Here is a 15,849-nt window from a genome sequence, read left to right on the forward strand (position 1 = left end):
CCTTCTCTAAATCTTTATATCATATTTCTCACTCTAGAGATGTGACTCAATGTGTTGGCATAAGAAAGCACGCCAGGAGAATATTCTTGTGCCTCTCCCCTTTATCCTGCCCATCCTGCTATGTGTTTAATTGAAATAGCAGAAGGTGAGGAGCGTTTGGCAGCTGCAGAAAGGCACGCGGGGACTTTTTGTCCCTCCTCAGAACAGAAAAGCTTTGTGTAGATGCTTTTCACAGGGACAGCCCCAAAGGTAACACAGGAAATGTCTCACACCTAACTTCACAGCTTCCACATCCCTCTGGCAGCAGGAGATCTGCTGCCCTGGGACTGGGATGCCGTCACCCGTTAGGAGATGGACCAGAGAAGAGCTTCACCAGTGGGCTGTGGCCTCCCTCCTGCCCACGCTGAAGAGCAGGTAACACTTTGGGGAAGACATCCAAGTCCAGCTGCAGGTGTATGAGCTGTGAATTCCCAAAGGCAGCGTTTTTCCATGTCTGGAGCTTGCCTAATTTTCCAGCCCAGACAGAGACTCTTGTACAGGGGGTTATCTCTGCTCTCAACAGATCTGCTCCCACTGGTTCCTGCCACAGACCATGGACTCCTCTGGGTCCACAGACTACACTCAAAGACTCCTGAATTTACACACTGGCAAAGCACAACACAGCCCAGAGACAGAAAAACTGAAGTCTGCAGAGAAACCAAGGTACTGCCACCTCCCTGCAAGGGACAACAGCTGAGCCCTATGGATTTCCCTGAGGGGCACCAGAGGGACCAGGTTAGGGATGGACTCATGTGCAAGCAGGGGCCTGCAAGGCAAGAGGATCAGAAGTTTGCAGATAGACAGGCAAAGACAGAATATTGGTGGGGAAGATGAATTCTGACTCCAGTAGAAAACACCAGGAAGGACAAGCTGTGTGAGAACCACAGAAGATTCAGACACAGGATAAGACACAGCAGTCTGGAGCATCCCACATGGAAACACTGCCATCGCTATGAACCAGTCTCTGGAGTCTCCTGAGCACACACCTCTACCCTCTCCTGCTTTAACAGAGCTGCTTTTAAACCCTTTCTGTTTAGCCAAGACAGGAGAGAACCAAAGCCTTCAAAGAGCTGAAAACATTACCTGGCACCTAAAGGTACATCTGTGCTGTGAGTACCTACAGAGGGACGATGCTCACCCGCCCACAGCTGGTCCATTACACAGACAATGGGGAGCACTGGGTCAGGGTCCCCGTGCCCAGCACACCAGTGGAGCCCTTATGGCAGCTGCATGAGCTCCTGATGGAGCCCAAGTGCTCAATTTGCTACTGTTTGGGCCCAAAGTGTAGAAAACACGATTACTGAGAGGTATTGACGAGTGTCAGGAGCCACTCAGCCTCCTGGCTCGGCTGGAGGAGACATCTGGCATTAAAGGGCCCAAGTGGTGCAGGGGGAGTAGCTGACTTTTATAAGTTTCTTTATAAGCACCACTCCATCTATTTTTTTTTCCCATGTTTTTTCTAGGTCCCTTTTACTCACTCATGGCAGGGCTTGTCTGTAAGTCCCGTGTGTGTGTAGATACAAACTCTATTTATCTCCCCTCCGTGTTTCAGCCCTATTCACCAGGCATTTGTAAATGGCATTTTATGAGTGCTGAGTTTTTAACAAGGCAGGCACGCTGCTCCAGAGCGAACAAAGGGGCCCCTATTGGAAACTTTAAAGATGTTTAAACAAAGACTTCTCTTGAAAACCTTTAACCCCTAATGCCAACCTCAAGGGAAACGCTATGTTATGAGCAATCAGAGCACAAACATCTCCTGTGACCACAGATTGCCTACAACGAGCTGCCTTGTTGGCCACAGCTCCTCTGTTTGCCAACCAGGGCAGCTCCCGAGCCCATCTTGTGCTGAGCACATATGGTTTCTTTAATTCTTCAACAACAAATGAAAGTTACAACTTCCACAAAAATCAACAACAGCCTCTTCCCGTTGGATGCAGCAATATCCTGCCTGCTTCGATGAAAAGTATTGTTTTACTGCAAATACCAGGATCTGTTCACGTGGTTTCCAGAGAGGAATTTGCATTTCGGATGAGGCTGAATTTATCCATATCCTGGTGGCAAATATCAGGGCTGAGATCTGAGAGATTTCCCCACACTTGAAGCTTTTTGCTGATATCAACAGAAATCTAATGAATTCCTGCAGAGATCGCAAGAATCTGCTTGTGAAATCCAGTTTCTACTTGTTATTGAGAACCTGCACACTCACTGCCTGGGATTAACTGCTCCCATTCTTCAAAAAATAAAAAGAAAAATCTTTACTATCAAGAGATGCTACAGAGGGTCCCACAGAGAGGGATCCCAAAGGGAGAACTTCGTAATAACTTTATAAATAATCTGGATTTAATTGAAGCAAAAATCCAGTGTGTTTAAGCAAAAGAGGCAAAGCCCTGTGCCTTGTCTCAGAGCTGGGGCTGAGAACAGGCCCCTCTCATGGACCCCTGCTCCCCTCAGTCCCACTGCACACAGGTGGTGGCTTCCATTGACACAGGACAGTCCTGTTTCCTCTGCCATTCTCTTCAACCACACCAATTCCCACTCTGCAGCCTCCCTCCTGAACAGATTCAGCAGCTCTTGCACCACAGCAAAGGCTGTCCCTGCAGAGCCAGGGGCAAAACCCCAGCAGAGCACACACACCACACTGTGTATCTGCACAGCCCCACTCAGCTCACACGAGTGTGTCCACACAAACACCATGAGTGCACAACAATCTGATTTTCCAAACAAGTTTTCCCATGTAATTGCTTGGAACAGAAGTGCCCAGAGCTAATTTTATCCTGTGAAACGGCTGGAATGATAAGCCAAAGGTGGGTGATTGCTCGTGCAAACGAGCATGCACAGACCCAATTTTCCAGTCGTGCAGAAACGGTGCAAAACAAACTTAAGAGTACACTTCTGAGCTTATCCTCCTGCAGGATCTCGCTCTCCTGTTGCTCAGTACACCTTGCCCAGGTGTACCAGACCCTGTCATTCCCTGCTAAGAGATCCTCAGTTGTATAAGCAGGGACCTGCCCGGCAGCTGGGCAAAAGGTGAGCAGGGCAGGCAGCCTGGAGGAGCTCACATCCCTCACACACACACACAGCACGAGGGGCCGAGCGGGTGCCGCGCCCCATCTGTCCCCCCGAGCACAGCCCGGCCCCGCCGCGGGGACCTGCTCCTGGCCCGGGGGTCGGGAAGGCTCCGGCCCACAGATGGGAGGGAAAATCCTTTGGGGCAAAGGTTATGCTCTCTATGCTCTCCCCCCCTCCCGGCTTTGCTTTCTGCTCCTGGCGCCCAGGATCGCCGCTCCCCTTCCTGCCAGCGCCGCTCCAGGGAAAAGCCCCCTCGGGGGCTGCCAAACCCCGCGGGAGCGCTCGGTGCTGTGCACAGCCCCGCCGGGCCGGGCTGGCACCGGGACTGTCAGCGGGATCGGGACCAGGGTCGGGATCAGATCCGGGTGGGATCGGGTGCGGATCGGGATCGGGATGGGGATTGGGATCGGGATTGGGATCGCGATCGGGATTGGGTTCGGGACTGGGATCGGGGTCGGGACCAGGACCGGGACCAGGATAGGCATCGGATCCGGATCGGGATAAGGATCGGGATCGGGATTGGGTTCGGGAGGGGGATCGGGACGGGGATCGGAACCAGGACCGGACTCACCCTCCTCTCCTCTCCTCTCCCCGGGGCAGGGGCGGCGGTGCCCGCGGAGCCCCTGTCCGGCCGCTCCCCGCCGCGCTGCTGGCTCAGGTAACGGTGCGGGGCGGGCGGTGCGGGGCGGAGGCGGCGGGGCCCCGCCGGCCTTTAACGGGGCGGGGGAGCGGGGGGGCGGCGGGGCGGGCACGGCCCGGCCCCGGGGCAGCGCTGGGAGCGGGGTGGGCCAGCCGGGGGGGCTCGGGGCTCCCACCTGCCCCCGCCCCGCTTGCGGGTCCCCGCGGGAGCTGCGCGCAGGTGGAGCCGGCACCGGAGGGTGCGCGCCCGGGACGGCCCTGGGCTCACCGGGGTGGTGCCCTGATGATTTTAGTGCTTTATTTTCCTTTTTTCTCCTTTTTTTTTCTCTATTTTTCTTTCTTTACCTCTTTATTTCTCTTTCTTATTTTTTCCCTTTATTTTCTTTATTTTATAGTATTCTTTTATCTTTTTTTTTTTTTTTTCTTTTATCTATTTTTTTTTTCTCTCTCCCTTTTACTGTCTTTTCTCCTCCTGGGGGAGTGCACCTGGAAGCCCCTTAAACTCAAAAGTTCATGGAAAAAGGAGAGTCTAAGCTCAATATCCATTTGACCTACAGTGTCCTGGAAGTTTAGGAAACATGAGCAGACAGTGGCTGCAGTGTGGGGAGGTGAGTTTGAACCAGGAAACTGCAGAGCAGAGCTTGGAGGGCTGTAGAGCCTCAGGTTAAGCTTCCATCGAGAAGGTGAACTGATGTGCATTGGAGATCATCAGCAGAGGCTTCTTAGAAACCCTGGACTAGACCTTCCCAGTCCTCCACCTCTCCCAGCACTTAGATAATCTGGTGGTGGCAGGAACCACCTTTAGTGCTTTACAGAACTGTGTTGTGGTGCTTTAACAGCACTTCCCTCCCTCTCTGCACACGAGGAGCAGAGAAATTTACTCCAGTAAATCACCCCCACTGTCTGAATTTTCTAGGAGAAGTGCCAGTAGTGCATTATCAAACTGGGGCATTTTGGGGGTGTTGGTGGTGCTGGGGTGCCCACCCTGGCTGGCCCCTGCTCCCTGCAGAGCTCACTGCCACAGGCGTTTCGTGCTTCCTGCTCTCGCCGCTGTTTGCCCTTGGTGTGGTCCATAAATCCCCCAGGCCTAGAAAAGGCTGAATTTCACTTGTGTGTGCAGTGAGGAAAATACGGGATTTATAAATACCCATGCATATACAAGGGCTGTGGGTTGGGTTGGTCTGGATTAAAGGAGGTATTGAAAAATGAGGGAAGCCAGAAACTGCAGGCTTCTCATTTCTGTGATTTCTAATGGCTTTTCCTTTTGCATAAACATTGCCTTGACTCCATACCCAAGAGCACTGCAGGCATTTTCTCCCCTGATCTGCATAAAATATAACCCAGACCTCTAAAATGGATATTTTTTATTAGGATGTTTGGTTTCCCCAAACTGAGGGAAGAACAATTGCCCTCTGTGGCAGCAAGTCCCCAGCAAGCTTCAGGGCAGCTGTGTCCTGAGCAAGGCAAACTGCAGCTCCTTTTTTTTGCGGGGGGGAAACCAGCAAATTAATCTCTGCACTTCAATTCAGCGCTACCTGCGCTTGGGGACACTGTTACTGTGAGTTACAGCTCCTGTATAAAGAGGTGATTTGAAGACCCAGTTTCTAAACAATAGCTGCCAGGATTGTATTTTGGTCTCCAGGGTCGGGTACTTTCATTCCCAGGGGACCAAATATATCAGATCCCTTCCTCAGCAGGCTGAGCTGGTGAAGCTCGTTGAACTGAAAAGGAGCAGGGCAGAGGGCAGTTTGCTTCTCCCAGTGCTTGTAAAGAGCTTTTTATTCTCCTGCAGTTGCCCAAGGGTGCACACATAGAGGTGATGTGTGGACCAGGGTATGTCCCACACGGGGAGCAGCATTCCCCAGCTGGAGGCAGGACAAAGCACTGAGTGATGCCCCTGAACACACTTGCTGCTGGGAGAGAGAGGGATAATTTTCATCTGTGGTGTTAAACATCAGTTCTCCTAAAATCAGGGATGGGACTGTGGGGTCCAACCCTACCAAAGCCTCCCGGCGCCTGTCTGGGTTCCCTGTATGCCCACATGAAACAGCCCTTTGCAAGGTGGTCCAGCTGTGTGTCTCCTGTGGGAAGCACACAGAGCACTCCTCCTTTTCTGCTTCATTTCCCATGGGAGTGGGCACAGCAAACCTGGCCAGAGCTTGCAAATCCCTCAGTGTAACTTGGGTCTCTCCCACCTCAAGCCCCAGGGCAGAGCCACCCTAGAGATGCACCACAAATGCACTCACACCCTCTCCTGAGGCACATCCTGACCTAAAGCAAAGGAAAAGCCTTGGTAAGTGGTGCCAGGCTGAGCAGGGAAGGGGAAAGCCTTCCAGAAATCAGTGTAGGAGAAAGATGGTGGATCCCTCCTCACTCTCCGCCCCCCCCCCCCCCCCACTTCATTCTACATAATGCCCAACTGTGTGGAGAGCAGTGGAGCCCCAGCCAAGACCTCAGGCTCTGAAAAGGCAGCTTTTAGTGAGAGCTGTAAGAGCCCGGCCCGTGTGGTGCTGCTAACATGACACTGAACTAACACTGCACTACAACCAAAGCATTTTAATAATTTAATATAATAAATGTCAGAAGGGAGTGAATAATTCTCTGTAACCCTGAGGAGGCTGTAGGTGCCAGAAGGAGCCAAGTGGGTATACTGAGCTGCTTTAGCAATAGCCCTTTGACTCTCTGAAGATAAATTTAAACCAGATGATGGATGCTGGGTGGTCGCCTCTGTGGGCAGAATGGCAAGCACTGTTCAGAAGTGCGTCACTGGCACAATTTAGCCCCAAAATTTGGAAGGTAAGGGCTGCAGAGAATGGACAAAGAGAAGAAAGCCAAGTTTCTAGGTAGTTGTTCCTCCAGCTGGATATCAGATCTGAAGAGCCACTGTCTGTTTGCCTGTCTTTGGTGTGCACATTCCCAATTCAAGCAGTAAGTAGCATGTGGGTAATTGTTCCAGAAGGCTCCTAAATAAGCTCCAGGCAGTGACCCACGTGCCTCTGGCATTATGTAGGATGGCAGGAAGCAGTGATACCTGCACAAGCCTGGCCCTGCCCTGAGCCAGTGCTGCGGGAGGCTCTGCAGAGCAGGCATTGCTGCAGCCCATGCTGTCAGCACACGTCTTAATCCACAGGGTTTGGCAATTAGCTCCTGAACACTCCCTGCCACTGTCTGGCCTCCGTACCAGGCTGTTCCTTGCTTTGCCAAGGGGTTAATGGCAGAGGAGCCCCACAGGGAGACCCCAAGCTATGTGGATGGGCACTGGTGACTGCATTGGTGACACTCACAGGGATGCAGCACGTGGCTCTGCAGCTGAGACACAAGGACCTAAAGCTATACTCCTAATTTTACACAGCACACTGAACGATGAGACTCACCAGGAAAAAATTCACACACCCAGCCTGGCTCTTCCCTGCTGTGTGCCCGTTGTCTCTGACAAACTGAGGGTGAAATGCTACTGAGCAGAGCCAGCAAGGTTCAGTACTCATTTAACACTGTGTTGCATTAGTGTAAAAGATTATCCAGGGTCAGGCCAATTTCCTTGATACATTTCCACACTTATCCCAGTCATAATCAGTTGTTCTGAAAAAAAAAAAAAAAAAAAAAAAAAAAAAAAAAAAAAAAAAAAAAACCACACCAACCCAGATTTTTGCTGAGAGATTCCCAAATAGTGCTTTTTATATGAAGGGAAAAATAGCAAAGACGGATCAAAGCTGAAATCACACCATTGCTTGGCGGCAGAGGAGTGAAACAGCTGCAGATTGCCATTGTGGAAAAAGATTAAATAACTTTCTTACGGGATCTCTTTGGCTGTACAGAGATATAAACTATTCATTGGCTAGAAGGTGGAGTGAAACTTTTCAGCAAGACTGAGTGACCCACCATGGAGCAGCCTCTGATGGGACACTGATTGATAAATCTCTGTTTCATTGTGCTGGAGCAGGAGTCTCCCAGCACCACAATGGAGGGAACAGGTAGAGCCTTGGCAAAGGAGCTCTTCCTGCCTTGCCATGAGTGCTGTGGGGTGAGCCAGGGCTAAGCCCAGAGCCCTGTGCTGGCAGCAGCTCTGGGGCTGCCACAGGAGCAGAGCCTGGTGCTCTGCAGTCAGGAATGGCCATAAAATATTCATTTTCCAGGCAAAGAGTAGCAGTTAATGCTGTGGGTGACACTGACACTGGCCCTGGCTGTAAATCTGATTCTGGCAGGGCTCTGTTGATTTATGTTTACTAGTGATCCAATAACACATCTAGGATAAAGAACTGGGAACAAGGAGGGCAGGAGATTATATTGCCCTTCTGGTAACCAAACAGAGCACATCTGTGCAGTGCAAAGTGTCAGGTCCCTGTGGCACTGCTCAGAGAAGACAATGGTAAATATTTGCTTGTATGGAATATGTGTTTTTCTGCCTCATACCAAAGGAGAGCATCAGCTCCATCCAAAGGTGGGAAAGCTGGAACTGAAGTGATATGAGCTTAAAGTGAATTCCAACATGGGAGCTAAAAGCTGTAAGGGCACAGCCTTTTTAAAAGTATTGCACTGGGAAGAACAGCTGGCAGGCAAACTCTTCTAGAAGGTTTTTTGGGATGACTGCTTGCAGCTTCTCCCCTTGGGAGTTTGCTCTGGCCTCTGAGCCCAGAGGAGCTCACCACGAGGACCCTGCCTTGGGGTGATGGCAGGACCAGGCTTACCTCTCTTCACACATCTAATCATTTATGCTCTCAACTTCTCTCCATTTCTAGCCCATTTAAGGGGAAGAGAGACTGTGTTTAATGGGAATGCTCCCCTGCACACCTTTTGCAAGTTCCTCCATGTGTGGCCGTGGCTGATGCCCCTACTGTCACCCCTTCTCCTCTGAGTCATCCCCCAGTGCTGCCCACAGCCCCCAGATGCTCTCTCACAGTTACTCTGTGATGTTTTTCACTGGGGCTGGGGCTTCCCAGCCTTCTCTGGCCACTGCTTTACCTCTGTCTGATAGGAGAGTCATCACCAGCCAGGCTGGGTCCTCTCAGTAGGAGCAGTGTTCCCAGTGGCCACAGATGTGCCAAGGAGAGACTCCCACACAGGCATCTCCTCATCCTTCTCCTCTGGTTTCATCTTATCCAGTCAAATATCCCAAACTCAGGGAATGCTCCTGTCCCAAACTCAGGGGGTTTAGGGGCTTTCAGCAGGGCAGGGGCTGGTGCTGTTCAGTGGGTAGTCTCACCTCCTCTGAAGGCAAGCCAGCACCACAGAAAGGCTCCACGGCTGACATGACATCCCAGAGCTCTCCCCCCTTGCACTCCCCAGTCCTTGCACAAGTGTCCCAGGTGGCAGAGCAGAACATCTCAGACCCACCTCATCTCTCTCCAGCTGGTTAACACCCAGCCTACCGAGTTAGCAGAGTTAAATGCCAGGTGCTTTGGAACTTCTTCTAGTTAATAGAGCAGAAACAATCAGCAGAACCACCTACCTCTTAGGTCTCAGAGAACAATGCAGGTATTTTCACCCAACCATCCCCTGCAGAAGCCAACGAGTGGCTCCACCTGGCATGGCAGTTCCCCAGCTGCACTCATAGCTCAGCAGCATCGCTTCCCAACTCACCCAAAAGCCATACAACAATAACCACATCAGGTGGAAAAATAAATTAATAATTAATTAGAGCATAGCCACCATTGCATGGGGCTGGAAGTCTTAGCAGTGTCGTGTGTGTGTTCGGTGGCAAACTGATGAAGCAGTTATTTCATCATCCAAACTTTACCTTTTTCAGTGCTAGCCTCATTCTTGGAGCAGCTGAGCTGCAGTGCTCTCTGATGGGAAAGCCTTCCCACCTTCTCCACCCCATCAGGCTGGACATGGAGGGAGCTCTTTGCTCCCTGCAGGGCTGGGCAGAGCTGGCTCTGGTGCCACAGTGCCAGGGAAATTCTGTTCTTGTAGATCCACCCCATACCAGGGCAGCCTGCTCCAGGACAGCGTGAGGAGGTACCTGCAGCTGCCAGCAGACCAGACTGTGCTGATCCTGCATGCCAAGGTTGCACAGAAGTCCTACGGCAACGAAAAAAGGTGGGAGATGGTTCCAGCTTCCCCAACAGCCCCTTCTAAACCCAGCTACCTAAAGCTTGATTTCAGCCTTGCTGAATTTCACTGATCTAAGCTGGTGAAGCAAATTGTCTGACATATCCCCTCTGCCTTCACTCATGACATCTTTGCATCCAAAGCCATCATTTAGCCTCTGTGAACTGAATAACACAAAAAAGATATTAGCTCCAACCTGCATCCATCCCAGTTAGACATTCCCAGTGGTTAGGTTCTTTCCATGAAGCGATAAAGAAAGATAAAGTAAAAGAAGTCAAGATTCTATTCAAATCTCACCCCCCAAGAAGGAAAGTGTTTAAACTGCCTTGTAACTCCTGTCTGAAAATCTACATGGCCACAGCAGGGGCTGGGGCGTTTCCATCAATGCCAGTGGTCTCCAAAAAGCTGCTATATTTGAAAATCCTTCCCACACTGCAAAAACACCTTGAGGTTCTGGCTCGAATCTCCAAAATTGCCACTCCCTGGCAGTGACGTCAGACTGCGGCACTGCAATGTAATTAATCCCCCATTAATCCTTGTGATATAAATACTCCTCCGTTATTACCGAGTATGGAATAGCTGTGAGGAGACAAGCTCAGCCTCCAAGGTGTAACCACCCAGACCCCAGCGACCCCAGGAGACAGCTCTGGGATGGGCTGGCTGTGCCTACGCAGCTCTCACCACATCCAGTCTCCTGACAGGGGCTGCTGCTCCACAGGTAAAAAAGTTATTTCAGGACTGAATCTCCCTCTCATCACAGCCTCTTTTCTCTGCCCCTGACTCTGTGCAAGGGATGAGCATGAAAATCAGACACCAGGACTGAAAAGGGAGAGAAAACCTGCCCAGAGCTCCCAGGTTAAAGTTTGAAGGTGCTGCTGCTGTTTTTCTTAACAGTGGCAGTCAGGGGCCTGTGCTGTGGATGAGTTGTTTAAATAAACCTGTACCCAGGACTTTAGGGCTCCAAAATATTCAACTCCCTATACTGGTGTTTTCTCTGCTAGTCCTTTAACCAGTATCAATAGAGGATGAATTTACACCATTCACACAAGTGCAAAGACAGTGGAAACCCAAATAAAACACAGGAAAATGGGTTTCCAAACTCCTGGCTATAGATTTATTTGCACTAGGATCCAAAACTGGTTGTGAATGTAAACTCTGTTCCCAGCCTGCTGAAACTCCCACATGGCAGTCAGGCAGAGGCAGGGTGTGATTGTTCCCTGTCTTTGGGGGAGCTGGAGGTGTGGGTGCCAGGGTCCCTGTCCTCCCATCCCAGGGCCATCCTGTCACTGGTGGGATCATGGCCACCAGTGGCACTTCCAGGTGTGGCAGCTGTTGAGGCTGGAACCAGGCACTGGAGGCCATGCAGGGCAGAGGATCCCCAGCCCCTCACTGAGCTCCATGTGCTTCCTGGGGTGTAGGGTCGTCCCCAGGGCTGGTGATCCCCAGTGAAGGTCTCTGCTCTCAGCACAGCCACCCAGCCACTCCTGAGCACTTTTGCAGGTGCTGAAGGGCAGTGAGAAAATGCCCTCTTGTCTCTGCAGGTTTTTCTGTCCCCCACCTTGTGTTTACTTGAGTGGGCCAGGCTGGAAGTTAAAGCAGGAGCAGGTAAAAGGTGAGCACTGGGCAGCAGCCCTGGACCTCTCCTCCCTCCCTTCCTGCACCATGGAGAGCTGCACTCTGCCTCTGCAAAGGGGTCAGTGAGTCTATGTTGGTTTTGGTCCCCCAAACTCCTTTCCTGCTCAAGCCTGAGCCCCCTGGAGTGCAGATTCAGGAAGGGCCAGAGCTTGGCCATGCTCCCCTCCTGGAGAAGCTGAGCCTGTGTGGGAGGCTGGAAGGTGCTTTTCCTTGTCTGTTCCAGCCAGGGACCTGGGAGAGGCTGGATTTCGGGTGTGTGGGTACATGGGGCTGGACAGCATGGGCAGCAGCCTGATGGAGACACAGAAGCTCAGCTTTGAGGAGCAGCCCGATGCAAAGGTAAGCCTGTGGCTCCCTGGGGCTGTGGGGATCCTCCTCGTGCAGGGGCTGGGCTGTCACCAGCATCACCCCACGCTCTGGGATGTCACACCCTCCCCATCCTCAGCATGTCACAGTTCTCTCCTCCTAGCCATAACTCCCCACTCCCGCTCTGCCAGTCTGTTGTGGCATGTGCAGCAATCCAGGCAGCCCAAAGATCCCCATCTTTCTCTGGAAACATCTCTCAGGTTGACAGCCTTGTGGCTGCCAAAGTCTGCACAGTTCCCTCAGCCCTGGTTCCTTCTCCTGATGAGAAGCACTGCTGCTTGTCACAAAATTAAAGCCTGGTCCTTTGTTTGCAGATAAACAGCTAAATAAAACCCCCAGTTGATCCCGAAGTTCAAAAGCTTCAGCAGAGTTCTGGCATCTTTTGATTGGAGGGGGAAAAAAGGAGAAAAAGCATTATCTGGGGTCCCCAAAGAGCACGGGGTCTGAGGCAGGCCAGGAACCTCACAGAAAGAGCCTTTGTCCACAGTGCTTGCCTTGCTGCTAAGGCACAGCATATCGGGCAGGATGAGGGAAACCATAAACCCAGGGTGATTTCTCATGTTATGTGGGATAAATCACACATAACATTCGTTTCCATAAGGAATACTCTGCCCCTAGTGTAAATAAAGTCTCTGCCGATCCCCAGCTCTTCATTCCACCTGTAATAACATCTCTGGCCGTTTCTCCCTTTAAATGAACCCGGGGCTGGTTGAAAGGGCGCTATTATGTCCTCGTGGGGAGTGAGGAGGGTGAGGACAGCTGGTGGGGCTGGAGCTGTGACCACTCCTCTGTGCCCCTGGCAGGGGTTCAGCTGTGCCAAGGCCCTGTACATCTCGGACACCGACAAGCGCAAGCATTTCCGCCTGGTCCTGAAGCTCTTCTTCAGCAACGGGCAGGAGATCGGCACCTTCCACAGCAAACTCATCAAGGTCATCTCCAAGCCCTCGCAGAAGAAGCAGTCCCTGAAGAACACGGACCGTGAGTACAGGAAGGGCTCTGTGGGGAGGGAGGGAGGTGTGGGCCTGATATTTCTGAGTCTGAGAGATTTTAGCCTGCTAGCAGCTGCTAACTTTTTCCCAAGGAAAAATTTCTCAAGAAAGCTTCTTCTCCAAACAATCTTGGCAAACAACTAACTATCCTTTCTCAAAACAGTCTTTCTGCAGGTGGTGTTTTGCTGTTTCTCTAGTTTAACTAATAGGATTAAAGAGGTGTCACCAATCATGTTAAGTCTGTATGGGAGCACCTTATAAAAGGTAGTAAGAATTAGACAATAAAGGCTTTTTTTTCTATCCTCTTTTCCTTCTGAAATGTTTGGAGTTTTTCACCTTTCTTTCATGTCCTACAGTGACAGGTGGGTGCCAGCCCAGGATGGGATGCCCTCTGCTCACAGCTTGGCTCTGGGGTGGTCCAGAGCCTAAGGGAACTCCCCAAAGGGGATGTATGTGACATAGAGATGTCTCATTTCCAAATGGTTCACCCATCAGGAGGTGTAATGCCCTGATATCAATGTTGCCCACACACCATGGGCCTCCCCTGCACTCACACAGAGAGGAAGGCAGTGGTGTTGGTGAAGGCAGAGGGTGTTGGCTGCTGCCAGGCTGGGCACCACAGGAACCAGGGCTGTCCTTGCTGGGCATGACAGAGCCATCATTCAGTCCTGGCAAACACTAACCCAGGCACCTCTCCCCACAGTCTGCATCTCCTCAGGCTCCAAAGTGTCCCTCTTCAACCGCCTGCGCTCCCAGACCGTCAGCACGCGGTACCTGTCCGTGGAGGGGGGAGCCTTCATCGCCAGCGCCAGGCAGTGGGCAGCCTTCACCCTCCACCTGGGTAAGGACCTCGGGGGACACTGATGCCACCATGCCCAGAGCTGCCTGCCTCCAGCCCTGGGTATCCCATTCTGCAATGCCAGTTCTTGGGGGCAAAAAATGTGGGAATTAACCTGGGGGAGCAGGAATTTGCCTCAGTCTCATCTCTGCCCGACATTCCTGGTGTGTCTCTGGACATTTCCCACTGGCTTTGAGGGCACAGGGGCTGTAACCAGGGCAGCAAGAGCTGTACTGCTCTGGAGGTTCACAAATCCAAGCAAGTGACTTGCCTGGAAGAGGCCAGAACCCAACAGCATTCCTGCCCACACTGCTTCCAGCAGTGCCCCTGCAAGGTACTGCATCCCCATCCTGCTCTCCCGGGCTCCCGGGGAATGGTGGTGTCTCCAAGAGAAAGCAGTAAGAGAGCAGTAAGAAAGCAGTAAGAAAGCAGCAGGAGCACGGCCAGACCCGTGCCTAGCAGGGTTAACCTGTCCCCCGGGCGGTGACTCTGCCTCTCTCCCTCCCGTCCAGCCGACGAGCGCTGCACCCGGAGCGAGTTCCCCCTGCGGGAGGGGTACATCCGCTACGGCTCCGTGGTCCAGCTGGTCTGCACGGCCACCGGCGTCACCCTGCCGCCCCTGGTAAGCTCCGTCCCGGCGGGTGTCAGGCTCACACAGAGCTGGCCGCCCACGCCGGGACCTGCCGCCCGCAGATCATCCGCAAGGTGATGAAGCAGTACGCCATGCTGGACGTGGATGAGCCCATCTCCCAGCTCCACAAGTGTGCCTTCCAGTTCCAAGGCAGCGACCGCATGTACCTGTGCCTCTCCACAGACAAAGTGATCCAGTTCCAGGTATGGCAGTGCAGGGGCAGGTGAGGACCTGCTTGCTGTCACCTCTCCAAACTCCTGTGTTGTGTCAGGCTGGGGAGCGTGTCACTGGGAGGGGTCTGCATCCAAACTAAGGCCAGAACATGGTAAAGATTTGGTTGGGACACTGAAACTGAGGTCTTTGGAAAAGAATCATGATCCCCATTTCCCCATGAGCAAAGCAGTCACTTGCTGGAACCAGGACACTGAGGGCAGAAGCCAAGCAGCCCAGCCCATTCCCCACCATCTCCACTGCAGCGTGTTTGGAGCTCTGACCCTCCCCACAGGCATCTCCCTGCCCGAAGGAAGCCAACCGGGAGCTGCTGAACGACGGCTCGTGCTGGACCATCATCAGCACGGAGACGGTGGAATACACGTTCAGCGAGAGCCTGGCCTGCGTGCGGGAGCCCGTCAGCCCCGTGCCGCTCATCGCTGCCCTGCAGGTCCGCACAGCCACAGGCTGTCCCCTCCCTGTCACCTGCCTGCCCCCTGCCTCCTGGCCCCTGTGGCATCTCCCAGCTTTGGGATGCAGTGGGAAGAAGATGCACATGCTGTGGGAGGAGTCTGGCTCACTCTGCCACACTCTCTGCTGTCACAGCTCACAGGTGGTGGGGACGTGGCCATGCTGGAGGTACAGGGGGAATATTTCCATGCACACCTCAAGGTCTGGTTCGGAGATGTGGAAGCAGAGACCATGTACAGGTAACATGGATGAGGGAGCTGGGCAGAAGGAAGAGAACAGCAGCCAGGTGTGGGCTGTGCTGGGCAGACCTGGGAAGGATGCGTCTGCAGACCTTGGGGACAAGGACACTTGCACTGCCCATCCTGCAGGAGCAAGCATGAGCACTGCAAGCAGAGGCAGGGATGAGCCTGATGCCTCTTCTCTGCCCTGGCTGCAGTCTGGGGTGGGTGGGGGACAACAGGGATTTCAGGGAACTGCAAACAACCAAGCAAGCCTGGCAGGGAGGAATGAAGGACTGGGAGGAGAGAGGAAGCTTCACACTGAGGTCCAGGATGGAGAAGTGCAGTCACTCACTGCTGGCTGCTCTGGCATAGGACCTTCCTTGGTTAATGCACATTTTCCTCTCCTGCACTGTGTCCAGGAGCCCCAAGTCCCTGGTGTGTGTGGTCCCTGATGTCTCTGCCTTCGGCAGTGACTGGAGGTGGCTGCGATATCCCATCACGGTCCCGCTCCTGCTGATCAGGGACGATGGCCTCATCTACTCCAGCTCCTTCACATTCACCTACACCCCGGAGCAGAGCTGCATCCCAGGGCAGCAGGTCCTCTCAGATGTTCCCCAGGACTCAGACAGATTACTCGACAGCATCCACCAGGAGTTTACCAGGACCAACTTCCACCTCTTCATGCAGACCTAG

General features: G+C 52.7%; 1 protein-coding gene across 1 annotated transcript; it reads left to right on the forward strand.

Moving 5' to 3' along the window:
• Nucleotides 1-351: 351 nt before the first annotated feature.
• RBPJL (recombination signal binding protein for immunoglobulin kappa J region like) lies at nucleotides 352-15,849 on the forward strand (the record flags this gene model as incomplete). Its single annotated transcript, XM_083873193.1, has 13 exons — nucleotides 352-414; nucleotides 563-702; nucleotides 3,257-3,766; nucleotides 9,658-9,783; nucleotides 11,337-11,407; nucleotides 11,654-11,769; nucleotides 12,600-12,774; nucleotides 13,489-13,626; nucleotides 14,136-14,245; nucleotides 14,317-14,457; nucleotides 14,760-14,915; nucleotides 15,071-15,174; nucleotides 15,576-15,849. The coding sequence occupies 13 exons, from the start codon at nucleotides 352-354 to the stop codon at nucleotides 15,847-15,849; spliced, it is 2,124 nt and encodes a 707-aa protein (XP_083729319.1).

The sequence above is a fragment of the Zosterops lateralis genome (genome assembly GCF_965231275.1).
Source record: "Zosterops lateralis genome assembly, chromosome: 16".
NCBI classification, from domain to species: Eukaryota; Metazoa; Chordata; class Aves; order Passeriformes; family Zosteropidae; genus Zosterops; species Zosterops lateralis.